The 22,473-nt window shown below is 40.5% G+C and overlaps 1 protein-coding gene across 1 annotated transcript in view; it reads left to right on the top strand.

Annotated features, from left to right (window-relative positions):
• LOC138045897 (glutamate receptor 3-like) overlaps positions 1 to 20,853 on the top strand; it is a 25,898-nt gene extending 5,045 nt beyond the window's left edge. Inside the window, exons 3-15 of the mRNA XM_068892530.1 lie at positions 2,077 to 2,331; positions 3,238 to 3,434; positions 3,847 to 3,900; positions 5,023 to 5,145; positions 10,447 to 10,596; positions 11,717 to 11,851; positions 14,474 to 14,650; positions 15,637 to 15,813; positions 16,697 to 16,882; positions 17,329 to 17,593; positions 18,274 to 18,641; positions 19,576 to 19,800; positions 20,328 to 20,853. Coding sequence (XP_068748631.1) covers positions 2,077 to 2,331; positions 3,238 to 3,434; positions 3,847 to 3,900; positions 5,023 to 5,145; positions 10,447 to 10,596; positions 11,717 to 11,851; positions 14,474 to 14,650; positions 15,637 to 15,813; positions 16,697 to 16,882; positions 17,329 to 17,593; positions 18,274 to 18,641; positions 19,576 to 19,800; positions 20,328 to 20,549 — 2,534 coding nt within the window. The 3' untranslated portion in view covers positions 20,550 to 20,853. The remainder of the gene's footprint in view (positions 1 to 2,076; positions 2,332 to 3,237; positions 3,435 to 3,846; positions 3,901 to 5,022; positions 5,146 to 10,446; positions 10,597 to 11,716; positions 11,852 to 14,473; positions 14,651 to 15,636; positions 15,814 to 16,696; positions 16,883 to 17,328; positions 17,594 to 18,273; positions 18,642 to 19,575; positions 19,801 to 20,327) is intronic.
• Positions 20,854 to 22,473: the final 1,620 nt, after the last annotated feature.

Below are 22,473 nucleotides of genomic sequence, written 5' to 3'. Positions count from 1 at the left end.
TTTAGTTTTCTGTCGCTGCGCCTTCGTCCCAATGAGCATAAACTCAGTCTTGGACTCATTGCTCATGAGTATATCATTGATCATCCAGTTGCGGATGTCACAGAGGCACGCTTCCATTGCTGCAATGGCGGTGTCTTGATCAGAATCATCGATTGGATTGAAAGCCAGATAGATACCGGTATCATCAGCATAACTGTGCGCTGTTGGCAGGTGCTAGCTAACCACATCAAATAGCTCACTAGTGTCAAGTGACCGAGCAGTAAGGATAAAAAGAGAGAATAACACGGAGAGACCAAACGCACGTCCACACCTCATCATATATGCACAGACTGTAACGTTGGCCGTGTAGCACTTATAGTTGAACAGACTTAACTGATTAGAGTGTAATGTAAAGTGATACTTTTCTACCCCATATGGACCGTGTGAGCATTACCCTACTAATGGAAATGGCCCACATAAGGACCTAGGAAAACTCTGACCAGGGTGGGAATTGAACCCAAGACCTTTGGGTTAAATCACCGCTGCTCTACCGACTGAGCTACAAGGTCAGACGGGAGCAGATCGTTTGAACTGAAGATGTTAAAGTCACGGCAATGAACATGTACAAGAACAAGGAAGGATTACAATTTTGCAAACCTTGGCCGTGTAGCACTTACATTTGAACAGACTTAACTGATTAGAGTGTAATGTGAAGTGCTAGTTTTGTATCCCATATGAACCATGTGAGCGTTAGCTCTACTAATGGAAATGGGCCCACACAAGGACAGAGAAAAACTCTGACCAGGGTGGGAATTGAACCCAAGACCTTTGGGTTAAATCACCGCTGCTCTACCGACTGAGCTTCAAGGTCAGACGGGAGCAGAGCGTGGGAACTGAAAATGTTAAAGTCACGGCTATGAACATGTATAAATGCAAGGAAGGATGCTGTCTGACCTTGTAGCCGACCTTGTAGCTCAGTCGGTAGAGCAGCGGTGATCTAACCCGAAGCTCGTGGGTTCAATTCCCACCCTGGTCAAAGTTTTTCTCTGTCCTTATGTAGGCCCATTTCCGCTAACGCTCACATGGTTCATATGGGATAGAAAACTACCACTTCACATTACACTCTAATCAGTTAAGTGTGTTTTCAGAAGTTTGTTTAAAACAGCTAAACATTATTTAAGTGTTCGAGCGGATCTTGTGTGAAGTTCATCCTTTCTTGCATTGCCATATTTTGCCGATTCTTGTTCCAAGCCAACCTGGCTTTTTTCAATGAAATACATTAAAATGTGAATGATCTCATTTTTAGATATAAAGTGGAATAAAGTACATCAGTAAAACTCTTCTTTGACCCTGAACTGACAAAATTTTTTTATGGTTTCTACTTTTAGCGTGATTCCTATTCGCTGGCTATTGACAGTTGACTCTGAAATGGCTTTTTTCCTTTTCCATTCGCTCGCTGAGGGTGTGCTTGTTTTCTTTTAAAACTCATGCGGTTCAAGAAAAATTCATTGGAAAACTAGTGAATTCCAAAGTAAATTTCACTCAAAGAACCGATATCGTATTCATTGCTTCGTGATTCATGCGATATCGGTTTTTAGCGTAAAATTTACTGTGGAATTCACTAGTTATGCAATGAATTTTTCTTTAGAAGAAAGCAAAGAAAATGATTGAATTATTAAAGCAGCAACCGAAACATCAACACGGGGACAATTGGAAACCTTTTATTTTTACTAACCCTACAGGTAGTAAGAATAAATAAAGTAAATAACCAGGGAGCTCCACTTTTAGGCTTGGCTAAATCTATATATTTCACTCACTAACTCACTCACTCACTCACTCTCTTACCTACTCACTCACCCGTTTATTTATTTATTCAGTGAGCAGTGAGTTAATTATTTTTTCTGTCTGTTTATTCTGTATGCCAGCCGTTCGGCGGATCGGTCAGTCGGCGAGCTAATTGTACAAAGTTATGACTAGTTATTTATACTGAACCCGAAAAAAGGATAAAGTAAGTTGTTAGAAAAGATACCTAGGTTTTGCAGTTAGTCAGAGATCAAAGAGTATTTTTAATCGCTGATCATTTGTTTTCTTCCCCAGAGAACTTGGAAAAAATGTCTTGCGCAGTAGTAATCTTTGATTTGTCGTTCGGTGATCACCACTCCTTTGCACTTACCGAAGTCTTAAATATCCCTTTGTTGACATTCAAAGCTATTTCGTGGGACTCACCACATGAATTTGTATACTCCGGGCTTCCTTCCTTCGACACGTACGCACGTGCCATTGTTGACGTCATAGAGTTCTCTATTGGTTCAGACAGGACCCCAAAGGAGCAAGTGGCTATTGTGGCTGAAGGTAGGTGATCAGATGATAGCATGTAATGGTTGCGTCTGCAAAAGGTAATCACTCTCTAATCAGCGTTCACAGAGAAACCCTTAATACCTTCATCAAAACTGTTTCATTCCGAAGGAATGTATCAACTTTTGATCCTGTAAAGAGCAGTCTCCTTTCAGTTCTAAGATAATATGAAGAGAGTAAGTTACGGTTGCTTTCTTAGCTGGATACCTCGTGAATAACAAATGAAAATAACGTTCTTTAAAGCGGCGCCGTTTGCCGGTAGTGTTAATGTTTTTGGGTTGAAATGGGGTAAAGCGCATAACAAAGCGGATAAAGTCGAATAAGCTCACACCAAGGAGAAAAATGAAAGTTGTGGGGTCCTGGTGATGAGCTCAGAGATTGGGGGCATTTTCTACAAGTACATCACATCCAGCGTTGTAATTGGTAGATTTGAATCCGATTTGTCGGTCTCTGTTCTTGACTCTCTTGAAAGGCGCATTAACACATGCTGTTTGTACTATTACTATCGTTAAGGAAGATTTAGCACGTCAGACTCTTGCTTTCGACTTTCGCATGCGACTAACTTACGCCACGACCTCACAACCAATCGTGTTTAGTGGAAAGTCAGACTAAGACAACTCTGTCTAGTCGTGCACGTGTCAAAAGTCATGACATAGTCCAGGCTGCATGCGAAAATCGTTTGTCACCCTCAGATTTCTCTTTGTCTTCAATGTGGATGGGCCGGGTGGTCAATCTTGTTGGGAACCTCGTGCCCTATTATTTACTGGGTAATTGCACAAAATTTGTAAAAAAATTGATAACTTTTCAAAATTCAGAAAAACTTTGGCAAGGCCGTAGTCATACCGTGTTAAATTTTCCATTCCTGAAAAATTTGATGGCTTCAAACTATGTGATCACTTTTAGATGAATACGCCAGGATAGGCATGAAAGTATATTCGTTGGCTCGTCAACTAGAAAAGTTTGAAGTCGATGCAATTCCTGAACTGCAAATGAACAAGAAAGGAAAGTTTCAAGAGGCGATGGAGGTCTTACCCAAAATGGGAGCAAACTACGTCCTGGTCATTTGTAAACCAGAAAATTTGGCAACAATTTTGGACAAGGTAAACGATTTTTTTTAAATAATGTAAGCTTTTAAAAATCTGTTACGAGGTAGGCTGGTAATCGAAAAAGGGTGTTAGATTTTTTTCCGAAGTTGATCGTCAGAAATAACAGGTTTAAGTATTTTATTCATGGAGACGGCCTGTTTCTTTAGGAAATATCCCCTCTACCTGCACTAATTCTCAAATCTTTGCATGACATGCGAATTTGACTATTTATACTTCGCTTTAATCTCCATCCGAGGTGAATATACCCAAATACTGAACCATCACTCCTATTGATGGCTAAACCCACGGCAAATCAAACGGTTTGTTGCAAGCAAAAACCAGATCGAAAACCCGTTGAGCATTAAAAACAACATTAAATTCAATTTTATGAAAAGATTTATTAAGGTTTACTTCCTTTTTGTTACAGGCTGTACTTCTTGGAGCCATCAACGAAAAGTCCAGATGGTTTGCATTAGATATGGTAACGTTTATGTATATACTTTTCTCGATATTTCGGAGAACAGTTTGGTATCTACCTGATGGCCACAAATCTGACACGAGGCTTTTCTAGCGAATCTCGGGTAACCAAGAGAGGATGCGAGGGGAGAACAAACTCCCGTGCCCCATAATTGTTTCTTTTTCAGTAAATTTTACAATGGAAAGTTTCACATCTCTGTGCATGGGCAAACTGTAACGTCAGCCGAATTAATTCCATTGCTATTCAAATAATCGAAGGCACTGATGCAGGAAAAGGAAACAATGCCATATAGATGGGTAATTACTCATTAGAAATACGTTTGCAACCGTTTCCTTTGCGTTATGATCCTAATGCATGCGAATATGCGAATAGATAACTCGTGCGTATAATAAAATGTTCGACCCGTACAATAAATTTGAGGCCAAAATTAAATGGATATTTTCTGTGTAAACCCGCAGTATCTTCCACCAAATTTGGGCCCTATTCATTCAGTTTATTTGCTGTAATACTGTCAGTGATTAATGAATATCATCTGGTTCAGTAAGAAGCCGTAAAATTTACAACTGTTATCGCCAAAGCTTGGACATGCGCGAAAGAGGGAAATTGCGCCTTTAAGCTTCGCGCCATGCTGTGAAAGTTATTATGGTCTCGTGCCCACTATCGCGCCGTCAATGATCAATCACAACTAACCAATCAGCGGGATGACCACGGGCTAAATTTAGATAGAACAAAAATATCATAGGAAGAGGCCTCTCATCCTCTCTTGACAGATCTCAGTTTCAAGAATTGCTTTTCAGGCCCGAAAAGTTTTTGGGAGCTTTTAAGAGTAAAAGTAATTAATGCGTTGAGGGCAAAAGGCGGAGTGAGTTTGCGAAATGGCATGAGGCATAACCTACAGAATGGCATAATTATGCAGGATGTAATATATGCAGAATAACCCTAACCCTAAGGTTAGCTTAGGCCTAACGCTAACCCTCACCCCTCAATTCGGCCACTTGAGGCTCTTTTGGACCTTTGGTTTTTTCTAGTGGAAAGTAATGATTGCCATAGTTCAGTCTTTCTATCCTTATTACCACAACCAAACCGGTTTTTAATGTTTGTTTTGTTTTTGCCATCTCTTTGTAGGATTTAAAAGGAAATATATCAAAGAAATGCTTCAAAGGGCTCGTAGGTCTACAAGTGAAGCTTACTCATCCTGAAATGGTAAAGAAATTTAAGTCGAGACAAGACAGAAAGAAACCCTCAGAGGTAATCTTCTCCGCCCAACCTCGTAGTCTGCCTTTCTTACACCCGATTCACACCAACTAAACACGTTTAATTAAACCAGGTTTAACAAAATAAAAAATGAGCAACGGAAGACTGAAAGACTTAAATTTACGTAGGGTTCGTGTAAGTTCTAATGTGTGTCTTCATTGTGTTGAATTTGGAGTCTACATTATGTCAGGTAGTAACTTGTATCAAGAAAACAATTTTAAGACATGTTTAACTAAACAGCTTTTAAACGTGTTTAAACTTTGGGGTGAATGCGGTATAAGTCGTGACAGGCTGGGCACCGGATGGGATGCTTCCTATACATACACACATACATACATACATACATACATACATACATACATACATACATACATACATACATACATACATACATACATACATACATACATACTTAATTGACCATTTCCCATAGGGGCCTTTCAGGGGCAATGAAGCACAGTCAACGAATCCCAACTGGCCGGAGGCGAACCAGCTGCCTATTTGTAAATTCAACGAGTGGTCAGAATGGGTCTTGAATCCGGGATCTCCAGAGCTCAACGCAAGCGTCCCAATCACAAGGCCACACTGCCTCCTCGTTTTGGACAACCAGGTCTAGCTTGCTAATAGGGACCGGGAACTAGATCTCGTAATCGAAAATATGATTCCTTATTACTCAGCTGATTTTCCGACTTTGAATTTTTTTTCGGATGTATGTGTTCCAATTGTCTTGGAGTTAAATTGGCATCAACAGCGTGAGAGAGAAAGGTGAAAAACTATCGTTGTTTGGTCACTTCCTCAGCTTCCTTGACCTCAAGTCTGGTTATTCCACATGTGTTTCAAAGCGTGAAACACACGTCCGCGGCTTGCAGAGCCATGAGTTTTGTCCACTCAACCATTTGTTTTGTGACGTAGCTAACATTTTCATCGCCTGAGGTCTCCAATGGGACAACGGCGTCAACCTTAACGTTACAATAGAGAAGCTAAAAACGCGTCTCGCACGATCGGCGCGCCTTGGTACATTCCTTGTCATTTTCAGAGTTGCAAAGTGACGACACGGAGAACATGAGCTAAACGAACGTCAACACGGTCCCTATACTCTTGGGTAGCTGGCATCAGTATTAATTATTTTAAAGTGGCCTTTGATAATAAAAATGACATTCAGTGATCACCTCACCTAAGAAGCTTTCGACAACTTATTTGTTAGTTCCATACACAGACAAAATATTGGATTTGTAAAGGGTGTCGCTGTACATTACAAAGACAAAAAACAAAAACGCAGCGAGCGGACCACGTGCAAATCCCAGAGGAACCCACGAGACCCAAACTAAAATGAAATGAAATTAACAATGAAATGAAATGAAATGAAATGAGGGTCCAACAGCACTCATTTAAGGATGGCCCGGTGGTAACGCTCGTGCCTCCCACCACTGCGAACCCGGGATCGCATCCTGATGTCGTATGTGGGCTGAGTTTCTGTCCACCTCAATCTTACTCCGAGGGTTTTTTCTCCGGGTTCTCTGGTTTTCCTCCCTCAGTAAAATCGACTCCCAGCCTATTCCAACTTGCTGTGGTGCCCTGTTCAGGGGCTGAGCACCTAGCTGGCTGCACAGCTCCTTCAACAAAGTCTCTCCCTCAATTGAAGGATTATTCTTAATTGACACTTTCTTCCAAGTGAAGTATTATCGTTCATTTTGGACACTGAAAACTTGATCGGGGTCCTGGGATTTGAACATATTTCTTTTAAAAGCCGCAGGACTCGCAGGACTCGTAGGACTCGAAGGACTCGAACTTAAAAACGTGTGCTTAATAATCCCCTCACTTAACCACTAGACTACCACATCACTAACTTCAATAACTTTTTCTTGCAAAAGTGCCGCTGTAAACATATATTAACACGCGCTAAGAAGCAAGCTTACACAGTGAAAAATGTCAGTTACCAAACTTCAAGAGAAAGCTAACCATTTTAAAATCAAGCTTCAGACCATTATTCAGCAATGATTTTATATATATACTAATTAGTTTTGGTGAATAATGGGCACATTTTCTAATCATTTGATCTTAGTGGTTAAGTGGATATAAACAGTTCCTTCAAAGTTAGTGCTCCCAGTTCAAATCTTGTCCAGGGGCTGCTTTTACTCTTTTTCTTTTTATTTGCTACCATAAGTCCTAGGACAGAGTGATCAAAATGGAGGATAATACGTCATTTAAGGCAAACTGACAATGAAGGATAATCCTTCATTTGAGAAAGAAATCGTGTTGGCTCCTTCGGTCTGACCTCGTTGCGCTGCGCCCTCAGCAATTCAGTCTCCGCCTGAGAGTAAGGGCTACTCAGGCTACCATAATAACAACACAACCCATACAAGTAACTGTTCATGAACAACTGCCTGAATTTAATTTTCCTGGTTGCATGTGAAAGGTGAATGAAATATGTTCCTATGACAGAGTCAAACTAAATTCCTGGATCATTTTCCATCTCTAACCAACACAACTTTGTCATTTTGTTACTTCCTCCTTTGTCGCCTGGCACGCGTTGCTACAGTGGACCTAGTTATCACTTTAAATGTGCACATAACCGTCACGGCTCACGAAGACCTCCAACACTTCCCTTTTGGGAAGGAATCGTCTATCAAAAACACCAGGTCACCAACTTGCAAGTTTCTTCTCTTCTGTGTCCGTTTCTTTCTCTCTTGGACGGTAAGGAAATATTCACGGGTCCACCTACTCCAAAACAGGTTGGCCAGATATTGCGCCTGTCGCCAGGCACGTCTACAATTGTTGTCTTGTTTGCTGGAGGTAAACTTGGACAGGGCCTCAAATGAAGTAGTTGTGGGCTGTCACTTTTACGGGATAGAGGTCATCTGAAACTATCTGTTCTTTTGCCATGGCTCTCAAAATTCGCCAGGCCGATCGTATCATCCGTTCCCATATGCCACCCATATTGAGGGCAGAGGGAGAATTGAAGACCCATTCTGTTTCTTTTTATCCACAGAATCTGTTTATTTTCTGTTGATTCCACCCTTCTATGGCTGTTCTCAGCTCTTTATCAGCACCTGTGAAATTTGTGCCTCGGTCACTTCTTATTTGCTCTGGACAACGACGTATGCTGATAAAACTCCGAAGGGCACCTTGGAGTCCAAGGAATGAGCAATTTCAATGTGTGTGGCTTTCGACGGTCAAACAAGTGAAGATACATCCATACCTTTTCACCTAGGATATGCCCTGCTTCACAACAAGTAGTCCAGAATAATCAACACCGACAAACGTAAACGGAGGTCTATCCTTAGGTAAACTTGCCATAAACTGCGTCCCAGGACCAGCATCTCTCCGTTGACACTTCAAACATTTCCTCAGCACGCGTCTTACTGCTGACCTTCCTTTAATTATCCAGAACGTCTCTCTCAAAGGCGACAAAACAAACTCCTGGCCCTTATGCCTTAGCTGTTGTGACACTGTGTGATTACGAGATCTGTCACATGATGCCTGTTGGGGAGGACAATAGGGAACCTCCTTTCATAAGCAATTGGGGCATTTGCCAGCCGACCACAAACTCTCAGGAGGCCTTGCTCCAACTGTGGATTAGATTCAGACGTATGGAATCTCTTCGATTCGTTATTGATACACTTCAGAACTGACGTTGAATAGGTCCAATAGTAGACTCGGTGAATTTCATGTCCAGCTCTTCTTTAACTATCTTTGAAAGCTTCACGGAAATCACAGCAGCCGTCAGTTCCAATCTTTGTATTGAAATTTCACGCAAGGGAGCCAGTCTCGCTTTTTCCATCACAAATGCACAGTTTTCTTGGTTACTAAGTTTGAAAAGCTCAAGGTGTATGAAAGGATACCTTGTGGCTCACTCGTGGGGACAATTGCCCATCTGGTCAGAAGTTTTGTCTGGCCTTGTGTTGACCCACTCTAGGGCCAACGCTGAGAAAAATTACCTGTGAATGTATATGGTACTTTAAGGACGGTGCCTACTATTGTTATTGCGCAAACATTCTGCGCATCTCGAGATAGTCGGATTTCCTTTGTGTCGTGCTTATTGATACAGGGATATTATTGCGCGGTTTAAAACTATGCGGAGAAAGCAGAGCTTAGCAAGTGCTCTTGGTATCCAGAAAGAAAACTGGGGGTAACCATGCATTTTTCAGAGATTTTTAAGCTTCAATTTGGAAAAAAACGCCATACATTGCTTTGTATGTTAAAGCTTGTTGCAAATATTGTTGATTAATTATCTTCGAAAAATGATTGTTACGCCCAATTTTCTTTTCGGATTTTAATAACATAACACTTGTTAAGATCTGCTTTTCCCGCATATTAAGTAAACCGCGCAAAAATACCTTTGAAATAGTAGGCACCGTCCTTAAGTTACACTCTAATAGATATTAGATTGGTTTGCAAATGAGTGTTGTAAAACCAAAACCAAAGTAATTACTTTGGCCAATCAAAAAGGACGGAGACAACCCAGTAAACGAATCAAACTCGAAGTAATTACACGTAGCCGACACAAAGCGCGGGAAAATGTGCACACGCGAGCCACGATTGGTTTTGGTTGCACTTCTGATTGGTTGAAAAAGTGGTACGAGAACTTTGAACCAATCACTAAGTGAAGTAATGCAAAACCAAAGTAATTAGCTAATTACTTTCGACAGTCAATTGAAAACCGCTCTAGGGACCTTACGCAAGGATGACGACGACGCCAACGAGAACGTTGTCTACAAATATTATTTCCCGCTATTGTAATAATTTCGTGATAACTCCAAGTCGTTCGGAATGGAAAGTGTTTATCAACATTGCGGCCACAAGATTGGCATGAACGGTGTGGTTGTTGGGGAAGAAAATTAAAAATATTTCGTCAGCTTCCCCACGTCCTGTACACAATTCCTTAAAGTTAGTCAATTCACGTCCATTGTTAGGACGAGAACGGCAAAGAAATGTACCAAAATGCAAAACGTAGGTGCTGGGCGGGCAGAGCCTTTGTTTTTCTTCATTAAGTCAATTGTTTTGTGGCGTTTTCGTAGCCGTCGTCGTCATCCTATCATAAGATCCCTCTTTCTGTCGAAATAGAAGTGCGACATGGTCAACGTTTCAAGAAACACGTACTCTTTTCTCTGTTCTTGCACTTAGAGTAGCGCTCAACAAGAGATAGTCCCAGCTTCTCTTGGTTACTTCTCTGTTCTGCTCGACAGGGTCTCTTTTGAGTTTACTGAATCAATTGACAATTCATTAAAGTTCATTGCATGAATTTTTAAATTAAGTCATGTTACTCTTCACCGTCCAACGATTGTTTTTGTAAAGATCATTTACGCGCTGGTCAACGATACTTTGTACGCTGTTGTGGAAGCTTTGAAACAGGACGTGAACAAGATCATCAAGAACGGCCCTTGCTTCCAAACAGGAAAAAGTAGTCTGGCGAGTGGCAAAGAAATGCTGAAAAATCTTAACAGGGTAAACTATATGATTATTAGTGAAGAATTTAAACTGAATAGTTTCTTTAGTGGGCAGGGCTGGTCCAGGTGCGATTCCCATACTCGACGGCATTGGATGAGTTTATGGTTCTTTGTCCTGCCCAAAGAGCATTTTCTCGGGTGCTTGAACGCTTATAGAAAAATAACAGTTGATTTGTGTTGGGCAATATAACCTTTGGACTAAACACAATGATTCTCATGATTAGTGTTAGGAGAAATATTTTTGTTATTATTAATATTATATTCTCTTCTTCTTCTTCTTCTTCTTTTTTCTCAATAATATTATTATCATTACTAGTACTATCATTATCATTATTATCCTTAATTATTTGTCTCTTGACGGAAGGAAACTCCCTCCACTCTACGAATCCGTCAATGCAATTCGATTTATGACGGACCCGTCCGACGTCAATCTGAAGGAAAATGATTTCTTGTCGTTCTTCTGTGTTTATGTCAATTTTCTTTTAAGTACGAACTTTAAAGGGGAAAAAATGTCAGAATCGCTGTCGGTGGTTGCTTTCATTAAAATAAAAATGAAGTAATATTATTTTCATGTCTTTAAATGTACAACATTTAACTTGATTTCGAGTGAAAAAGAAATAATGGCAGTTCGCATCAGAGGGCAAGAAATTTCCTTTTTCACCATTAGTTCAGTGACAATTTATGTTCAAAAAGGGAAATAACTCACTGCTGAGTTTCCCCCTAGTCAGTAACCAAAATGTCCATCATACATTTGTTTATTAGTTTTCGCCAAATTAGATTGACAAAAACATCATTAGATGTAGATAATGATTTGGTTGAGAGGCTATAAAAGACCGTACTGTATGGACCGATAGGATTCCAAAGTTTAACGACTTAATTAGAACAAACGAAAAGGTAAATTAAAACAAATGACTAATACACGAATTATAAAGCACTTGCTGATTGATTTAGGGGGAGAAAATCATTGTATTGTATTAATTAGAAAATCAAGTATCTTTTCCAAGAAAAACGAAACATACTCACAACAAGAACCCCATCCCTTTCAATCGAAAGGCACTTAAGTTCAAGATTGATAAGAAAACGATAATTCCCACAAAAAGGTGCCTTTTTTTTATCAGGTGAAGCTTAATGGACTTACTGGACTGGTGAGCTTTGATAACAACACTAAAAGCAGAAAGGTGGAGAGATTGGACATTGTAAACATCCAAGTGGAAGAGGACGAAAACGAAAACACGAAGCACGTTTTAAAAAACGTAAGTTTTATCTCTCTGAAATTGCGCTCACCATGCATGATTGACCAGTTAAGCGGGCCGCATTCGACGGCTAGACTCGACTGTGCTGTTATTTGATGTCCAAAAAGATAGAAGAGACATTTTTCTAACCCCGTTTTCTAAGACCTTATTTAACAAATAAAGAAGCCTTGACTGTGCTCTGTTCTGTTGTAAAGCACGCAGGAAACGGCTAGAGCACGAAAGAAGTGTAGGGGGAAACACGAGCCGATAGGCGAGTGTTTCTCCCTACTTCTTGAGTGCTCTAGCCGCTTCCTAAGTGCTTTACAACAGAACAGAGCACAGTCAAGGCTTCTTTATTTGTTTTATGATAAAAAACAAGTAATTTTCTTCAAAAATTCTACTTTATTTTCAAAGCGCGCTCTGCTTGTGGCGAACTGAGATGTCGTCAGCACAGTGCTTTATACTCTGATAAAGCACGCTACTTTGGACCAATCAGCGCGCTTGTAAGAATGTTTAAGATTATTTGATTGGTTAATGAAACAAAGGCTTGTCAAAACATCAATCAACTGGAAAATCACACAAAATTAGAATTTATGGAAAAACAAGTGCCTCAATGTTCGGTTTCAGTCCGTAAAAAACAGCAAAAAAGAGGATCTAAATGATTAAGTTCAGTGAAAACCGGCCGAATTGTTGCCCATGAAAACCTGCACGTTTCCGACATGACAACTGGAAAACAAACTCTTCATTGCTTGCGGCTGGAATCTGAAAACCTGTTGGGAATTTTGTAAATGAAGAACTCCAGCGTGAGGACTTTCTGAGCTTGAAAGAACTGCTGGACCGGGCGACGGTTGAGGTCTTCCATCCAAAGCACTTGACAGAATATCTGAGCAAGCCTTTAACTGACAGCTTCAATAATACCCAAGGTAAAATTCGGAAATTCATCTGCCATTTCTGCGAATGATGGCGTGGGCTTTCGTTTGTTCTGTGCTTTGTACTCTCATAAAGCACGCTGTTTAAACCAATGAGAGCGCGCGTTATATAGAAACTTTATTATAATGAAAGCTACAGCTGCTTGCTTATTCCAGTCACATTTATAGCCCCCTTACAGGTGGTCCAGGTGGTCAGTAAGATGTATTTATTAACCTGTATGCAGAACATTACAGTGCAAGTACAAATTCCTTTTGCTAGCGGAAAGAGAGAATTTTAGACCTGGCACGTGTGTGGGTCGAGTATCGTCGTCCTTTTATCTTTCTGGATACGTCTGCCTTGTTATGAATTTAAATACAACACTTTTTCTAGCCTCACATTTTTTGTCTCTGAATATGGGAACAAGCTTCCTCTTCACCGGGCACTTAAATGATTTGCAGGCCGTGCAACCAACTACAGAGATATTCCAGTTCAGGCCAATGAAAGCAGACAACACAAATATTCTCAGCAAAGAGTAAAGCCTGATTTTCACTAGCAACGCAATCACAAGCGCAAGGTCGAGGGCAAGCATAATTAGCTTATGCCAAGTGAAAACGAACGTCGACATTAGCATCAAAATCAACCACTGCCTCCAGGCGCCAATTTGTGCAAATGCTCAGCCGCGGGGAATCTGGAACGAGCGCTCTTATTGGCCAGACGTAGGAAGTTTCTTTATGCTTATGCTGTTTCGTTTTCACACAACGCGGCAAGCGAACGCAAGCATATGCGCAAGCACAAGGAATTCAAAAGGAAAAATTTGATCCTCGCGCCTGTGCTTATGCTTACGTCAACCTCGTTTTCACTGTGAAAGAAGCGCTCTTATGCTTGCGCAATTTGAATTGAACTTATCTGCATTAAATTCGTTCGGTAAATCAGGTCCTAGTCTGTTTAACTTTCGAGAAACCTCACTGGTAAAGGGAGCTTTTTCAGCGTATGTCCCTTAGCTCGTTCTATTTAAGCAATAGAAGACTTTTTCCGTGTTTACATAGCTTCATCTAAACACAAGGGGAGTTGGGAGAATTCGAGACAGTTTTGCAAACCCGAGAAGCAGTCCTCTATTGCTTTTATAAAATATTTCTCAAAAATAATTCGACAAATGAAGGAAAATGCCGGTTTTTTTTAGTTGCCTCTTGATTGAGAGATTTTCTTGATACACGCTCATATTTCCTGTCAGCCAACCAAAACGCGCGTCTGACAATACATAACCAATCAAAATTTGTGTGATGTCACAGCCGTTTTTACAAGCTCCCATCTAAACACAGATATTGACCAATGAGAGTGCGCCTAATATCCTAATTATTTTACAAAAGGAAATATTGATGAGACGCAATTGTTTACATTTTGTTTCATTGAAACATACGAGTTTGCTCTCAGAAGGCATCCTCATGATATTCACTTCAAAAGAACTTGTCAATCTCCAATTTAAAGTCTCTGATAATAAGAGAGTTATTAGCCATCAACAACTAGTAAATTCTAGGGTGGCAAAGGCGCCAATGATCCCAATATATTCTTTGTAAAATCTCAAATTTTCAAGGCATCATTGCTCAGACATTTTTTTGGAATACAGGGTTCATAAATTTTCAGAGATAGCTCAGTACAGAATGCACTTTAGCCTTATGCTAAAGAGGCAATGATCCGCTATATTTTGTGCCAAAATGAATTTTCGACCTTTTCAAGGTTGGTCATTGGGATGCAACGTCAGGAGACAATGTAAACAAAGCGGTTCAGTTGAACAGTCTCGGGGCTATTGACTGGACTGGAGAATTTTGGCAAGAGTTACAATGCCTAATAAAGACGAAAAAAGACGAAACGCTACAATTGGAAGGACGCAAGATAAAGGTCGTTACTATAGAGGTAAGTAGAATAACACGAGGGAGGATCCAAATCAAATCTAAGTGCGTTGTATATCATGCCATTCTCGTCACTCCACATCATCTACGTTTTATTTCAAAGTAACTCAATTATCATTAGCGCCCAGATAGCTTGATCCCTCAACTGGTAAACCACTGTGCCGGTGTTACACAAGTCATGTGTTTAACCCTGATCAAGCCTGAATTTTGCAGGCTTTCCATTCGTTACTGCTCAAATAATGTTAATAACTACGATGATCGAATGATGAAGTCTTAACTGAGTTCTTGAGATAAAACCCAAGTACTAAGTTATTACAACATGCATTGTTGGTTTACACACAAAATGGACGTAAACATAAAGTGCAATCCCCACAAGAATTCCAAGCTCCGGCCTCCCCCTCTAACATGGGTGCAGTGAGGCCATGCAAAGACATCTAATAAGCATTTTAGCGAACGAAAAGCAGGAGTCGTTGGCCAGTGTCTTTCAAACCTCTTCAGTATTCTGTAAAATTTCCCAGTGCTTTAAACAACGAAGCAACAACCAAGACAACCTCTTTTTTTCCTTGCATGTACGAACTACAACTATAAACTACGAAACGGCCGTGGTAGTTTTGATTTCAGAACAAGACTTTTATTTCAGGGGCTCTTTACACGCCACGATTTGTAGGAATGTCAACCCCCCCGTCATCTCCGCCAATTCGAATAGGATCATTGCATTTCAGTTTCGTTGTCGAAACACACCTACGTATGACGGAGCGATACTGAGGAGCCGATCGGTTGGAGCCACAAAACTTATAGTTTAAATACGTGCAAGACGCACAGCACAGGCATTTTTAAATACAGCCTTTAGGGACTCAAGAGTCACATATATCCATGCTAAAGAACAAGTCTAATTTGTTGCTCTTAATCCATCCACTTATGCTCTCACTGATGACTTAGTTACTATACTTTATTTGCTCCTGAATTTCTCTTGCGATGGGGTCATTTCAGGACTCACCATTTTGTCAGAAAAAAGAAAACCAAACGGGAAATGTACGTGGTCATGGATATGAAGGATTTAGTATCGATCTGCTGGAGAAAATACAGGAACTTACTGGCTTCGAATACGAGCTTAAGATTTCCAATGAAGGGAAAATGAATAGTTTGATAACTGATCTCGTCAACAAGGTTTGAACATGAATTTTCTACATTATTTTGAAATCATCTTTTTCTGTTTTCTTGTGAGTCCGGTATCACCTTAATACCAAGGCCATTCATAGGTCAAAGTGATAATCATCCAATTCTTTCTTTCTTCTGGTAAAATGCTGAAACATATTTTTGGGAACAAAGTTCACGGCAACTATAGGTGAACAATCAGTCATAGCTTGTAGCTACCTCGGTTTGGAAGTAACTTTCCTAAACCGAGTGTTTCCCAGCCCATTGATATTCTAACCTGAAATTTTCACTTCGAGAAACGTGATGTGGTTGGCTTAATTAGCTGAGATTCATACTATTGTGCGGGAGGTCGCAGGATCAAAACTCCGGTCAGACCAACACTCAAGGCCATTAAATAACTGAAGAGAAAGTGTTGTATTTGTAATGACATATGCAAATGGATATAAAGTCTCTATTCTTTTCGACGACGATAAACCGTAGATTCCGTCTCACAACCCTTCAATGTTCATAACCCTGTGGAACATGAAAAAGAACACACTCTATTTGTGAAGAGTATGGCACGGAGTTCCCGGTGTTGTGGTCTGTCCTCTGTGGTATAGCTATCTAGTTTAACTCTTAGTATAGTGGATTCTGATTTAGAAGTATTCAATTAAGGTAGTGTTCCACGGAAATAAACTTTATTAATCTGACATAGTGTATGTTACACAAAGAACCAAAACTGCTTAACCTAAGAAAACGGAAAACAGAATGGTTTACATACAGTGTTTTCAGCGCTATATATGTTCCCACTAATGTTCCCAATGTAATCAATTAGCACTGATTCAGTCGCTATGTCTTTTCAACATCACTTCCTTGATAAAAACATATCAATAACAGAGTGCCTTATCTTCTTTAGAGAGCTCATGTGGCCATAGGGGCAATCACCATCACTGCGACCAGAGAACTGAAGGTGGATTTTAGTAAACCCTTCATGGATTTCAAGATTAGTTTGTTGATGCAAAAGCCTACTGAAGAAGAATTAAACCTGTTTGCATTTTTGTTGCCATTTGAAATAATGGTTTGGCTTTCTACCATAGCTGTGGTAAGTTTGCCCGGCTTCAAAACAGCTCTAGTTTTATCTTGGGAAAACAGAATTTCAGTAGGTCATGATTGTCAAATGGCGACTAACTTTAATTCGTTTCAGACCTGATATCTTTTTGTGTTTTTATACAAGGGTCCCAGAGCGTCAAAATTCTGCAGACTTTGTTAGAAAACGCTAAGAAGGGTCAAGTGATCTACATTTAATACGGCTGCAAGAGAAGGGGGGCATTTCATAAACAGGAACCTGTTAGTTAATCCAAGTAGACTCCATCATCTTAAGTCTACGCAGGACATCGCATAATTAGTGCGAAAGCTATTAAACAAGGGTTAAAGAATTTATGACGAGATCTTCAAAATTTGGACAGCGTTCCCTCTATCGTCAACTTTTTGAACTGTCATACCTTAGCTTTGTTTTTCCGATATCTATTTTTGTTCCTTTGTCGACAGGTGTTAGGTGTCACTCTAGTTATTTACTGCTTGGACTATTTTAGTCCCAATGGCTACCGAGCGACAGCAGCCACTTCCGGTGAAGGTGATGGCGATGAACTCAACTTATTTAACAGCCTCTGGTTCGCAGCTGGCTCCATTCTCCAGCAAGGCGCTGATAACACGCCGAAGTGTGCATCTGGCAGAATTCTCGCTGGAGCTTTCTGGTTTTTCACAATGATTTTGATTTCAACCTACACTGCAAATTTGGCTGCATATTTTACGGGTAAACAGAACTATTAGTTGTAATGATCTTGATGTTAGCGATATGGGAATAAGGTTTTCATCTTTTCTATTTTGGTTGGGATTTAGAAATAGTAGCTGTAAGTTTAGTAATCCTGGCCGAATAACACTTACTATTGCAATGACAATAGAGCGATTTCTCTCACGTAATCAGGAACCTTGTTTTCCACGGAAACAAAAGAAAACAGAGGATTAGTTGGGTACACCAACATGGCTGCCGTGATGTTTCGTAAAAAACACTCTATAGTGAACTAAAAAATTGTTTTAACTCGGGGAAGGCAGACCTCGGTGATGTTCGATCGTCCGGGTGGGTGTGCTCCTGATAAGGACTTTTTTCGGGTGTGAATGACGTTCAACAATCTATGCGGAAGTCGTCTTTTGATTCTGAAGACGACTTGCACCCAAATTGACGAAAGGCAGTCACTTACTGGTCTTTCCCAGGACTGCATGTACATTAATCCGGAAAATCAAATTCCTTCCAGGTAAAATAGAGAGGTACCAGGTACAATAGGCTTTAGATTGGAGTGGCGAGCCCAGTTGGAATGCCACAATGACCAGGACGATTGGGATGGACGCGACAGAATCAACAGAAAGCCCTACAATTTAAATGGGAGAGAATTATAGACAAATTAACTGATATTTATCCAATAATTTAATTTCCAGCCAAAAACACCAAAAGCAGTATAAATTCATTAGAAGATCTAGCCAACCAGAACAAGATTAACTATGGTGTCCTTAATGGCGGATCCCTTTCGACGTTCTTCAAGAGTTCAGACGTTGAGATATATCAAAAGATGTATAACACCATGAAGAGAGAGAACACGTTTGTAAATTCGACAAAGGGTGGTGTGGCTAAAGTGAGGGAGGGTGGCTTTGCCTACTTAACTGACGAGCCTTACCTTGAATACTACAATCAAAAAAGCCCCTGCAACACGATAATGTTAAAAAACTTGCTGGAGGCAAAAAGTTACGGTATCGGACTACAGAGACGTTCCGAACTAACGAACCCTTTTTCTGTGGCAATTCTAAAGGTAAATGTCATGTAGATCCACTATCGCGGACCACTGTTTAACTTACTTGTATGTCTTGCCACCGGTTATTTTATCACCTTTAACACTCGCATCGAAATGAACGAAAGTTTCTTCGGTGTCAAATTAATCTTCGTATGATCGCTGTTTTGATTCATTGAAACCTTTTGTGTGGTCACGGCAATGGTTTCAAATCTCGTTTTGCGACTCTTTGTATACGTGCAATCAATCGTTACGGTCCTTTACAAATTATCCAATCACGGTCCCGGTCTTTTTTTATGCGTGCACGGAATCAATTGTGAAGAAGGATTGGACTAGGGTTGAGGGTTATTGTTTTAGCTAGGGCTAGGGCTAGGGAGGGCTAGGGATATGGATCAACCCAGTCAATCTGCATGATCCGCCGGTGGCAGAACCCTCACATGGTATATTACTCCCGACTCCCGACGTTCATCATCGGCTGCCTTGGCCGGTCTCTTTTTAGTTCAATTTGCTTTAAGGAAACTCAAGTATTATAAAGCATGTTGTCAGCACTTTGGATTTTCATCGGCTGGTGTCGACTGTAGAATGTGTATTAGTTGTGTAGGAAGCAAATGGTCTAAGAAGCAAATGATGCGTGAACTGTCAAAGATGAGAGTGTGAAATTTAATATCGTCGGCGTTCACGTCTTGAGTCAACACAACTTTGAATATGGTCATATTTCATATTTGTTTAAACAGAGCACACCTTAAAGTATATGAATATGTGACTCAAGAAAAGTTTTTCGAGTTATTGTTTTGGCTATGAAATCTATTCTGTTTGTGCAGTCTTACGACGGATTTACTCTGCGGTCAAATTAAATGTGAAATAAATGTTCGTTCTCGTGTGCGCTCTTGTACCTATGCAAACGAATTGCTTGTACTTGATACTGAGACTATCGCTCTGTCCTTTTGTTTAATAGCTCCGGGAGAAAGGCGAGGTGAAAAAACTCCGTGAAAAATGGTGGACACACCGTAGTGTCTGTCCTGATCCCAAGAATCCCGCCGGCCCTACCACCAATCGAATCTCGTTGGATCACATGGCTGGAGTGTTTATTGTATTGGCTGGAGGGATTGTGGTATCCATTGTGTTTCTGCTGATTGAGAGAAGGTGCAGCAATTTAAGGAAAGAGGTCGAACGGTCTGGGGTAAGTTCAAGACCGACTTGTTCAGGAAAAGTAGTTAGCAGGGTATGCGAGCGTTGTTTAGCACTGTGAACGCAGCCATACTGGTTTACTGAAGCCAAAAAAGTGTCTTTTCATAGTAATAGACGTACACAAGGCTTCCAGGAATGTGGCCCTTGTTTGGTTCCCGAACAAATAAGTGAGTTCTTTACTTTACTCGGAGTACTCCGGTTTTCCAATTTCACCCAAAAATCAACACTTGATTCAATTTGGCTTAATTCCATGTGATTTGATTTACGGTCTCCTCAGGTAAATAAGCTTAATATTTTAATGAAGTCATTATTTAACATATTCTAATCAGTCATTATTATCATTATTCTCTCGAACATGACCTTAAACGTAACTCTTTCGCCCTGTTGTGAGGAAACGAGAGACCTTTCATTACACCCCTGAAAAACGTCCCTTGCGCCTTGCAAAGGGTTTGCAGGCGTACCATGAAGTACCGAAAGATATTTTTTACTGCTGTTAAAGGGATTTCTTCTTCTTTTTAGTCACTGACCAGTGTCCGAGATCAGATGGACATGCCAGCGATGGGCGCCACCCAAGTGTTTTCCAGACCCCTCTCGTTGGAAAATAAACCTATGAACAACATGGACAACCACAGAAACATAGAGACTAAGGACGGATCACGAACCAATGACAACCTAACTGTTCCCAGAAGGCACAGTAGGCTTCCCAATGTATATGCTGGTGCACCCGAAAGCAATCTGTAATACAAAACTTCAAAAACATTCCGACAGAGAGATAAATCAGAGATGGTGTCCGGATTTATGTTCTACACGACGTCATGCGAAATCATCTGAGACGAAGCGCGTCGCTATTGTGGAATGGCTCCACAAGCGGAACCTTAGTTTGAATTTCTTGTGATTGAGCGGACTTGCCGCAACGACAGACGTTTGTGTGTCTATGGCAACCAAGAATTGATGGACAGGACGTCCCTACGCATCCTGAATAATAGTCGGAACTATGGCAAACAATACATTGAAATTCGAATAAAAAATGGCGATGTTTATATGAGATGAATTTAGTGTAATTTTTTATGCTGTAGTATTGATTAAGGAATGAGCATTTACTTTGTAGACATATATATAGCGTGTGATATTCATAGGGTTTTTATATTTTCAATTTTATGACTACCGGGGCCGAAATACCATGAAGTTTAAGGAGAGTGACGGACTCCATTTTTATCTTCCACACATCTAGTATTAATAATGGAGTGGGATTGTAGATGCAATTTTGTTGATCTGTGTAAAATAACGACTTAAAAGACAACAGGAGAGAATTTTTAAAAAATACACAATTATTCGGCATTTTCAGTTTTCTCTCGCACACTCTGCACCGACCCTCCAACGCGCAAGATGCAGATGTATTTACATGCATGTGTCATAATCTCGATGCAATTTCAAACCTGAACGGAAAAGATGTTAGTGTTCCAAAGTATGTATCCAACAATGAAGCCTTTCAGCATTCTTGATCTTCTATCTTCCAAGTTTTTATATGAAAAGTTTCTTGATGGGTTGTCGGCGCAAAAGGAATCTTCAGTTTTATCATACTGAGACTTTGTTAATCAAGTTATTTGGGACAATAAAAACTTAGCTGTTCAATAGCTAGCTCTCGCTCTTTAAAAAGTCACAGTCGGTGACTTCCTTTCTGATACGGGAGTCTTCCTAAGGCGTGCTACCTGCAAATCTCTCTCCAACAGAGCGAAAGACCGTTGTAGTAACGCCCCACCAATATACCAACCAATGGTTCGTGGTGCTGCCCTATGTGCAGGGTTTTTCGAAAAGGATAGTCGATTTTTAAGGCAACAATAAATCAAGGTCGTCTTCAAACCAGTGAGAACTCTGAACAATCTGTTCCCGTGACCAGAAGCCCAGGAAAAGGTTGACCTGCCACAATCTGGCACAGTATACAAAATGATTTGCACCAACTGCAATTTTTTATACTACGGTCAAACTGAACGATCACCGAAAAAAAGGATTTGCAGAACACAAAACGGCTGTTTCTATGTTCGAAAATGACTCCAAGATCTCCTGCCAAGTCCACGAAAGAAACCAAGAAATGGATTTTGGAAGAGTCAGACCGGAGTCGTTGGACATGAGGCCAACTTTCATGAGCGACTCTTTTTGGAAGCCTAGATGTCAATAAAGGGTCCGTAATCTGGAATTGACCACATTGTCATCCCGGAAGTCTTTAGCACGCGCACAAGACTTGCGCTACGTTTTTTCTTGAAACTTCGCGGGGAGTTTTTCCTCAGCGAGTGTTCGACGTGCTGCTCTTTGAATCACGCGTGCTAACGTTAATATTTCAAGTGATGAAGGCTCAAGCACCACACGAAACGTCCTGAACGAAACATCAAAACTAGTCAGTGTCAAACCATTAATATACAGTTTTTTAAATTGGAATGTAACGATGACTCTCCAGGAAGCCCTCTGCGCTTGGCTCAGCAAATATAAAATTAAATTGATATTCTGGCAGCTAACTTGTATTCTTGGTTGCATCCACGTGATGAGAGAGGCCATTTTGGTGTACAAAACAATAGAAAATGGCCCCACAAATTAATAGTCAAATTCCCAAAACACATTTTACTGCATTGTTCTGTCCACATGGCCGCCGTGACGTCAGATGCAAACCCTC

Source organism: Montipora capricornis, chromosome 4, assembly GCF_036669925.1.
Source record: "Montipora capricornis isolate CH-2021 chromosome 4, ASM3666992v2, whole genome shotgun sequence".
In the NCBI taxonomy this organism is placed as follows: domain Eukaryota; kingdom Metazoa; phylum Cnidaria; class Anthozoa; order Scleractinia; family Acroporidae; genus Montipora; species Montipora capricornis.
This window is presented reverse-complemented; position numbering and strand designations above follow the sequence as displayed.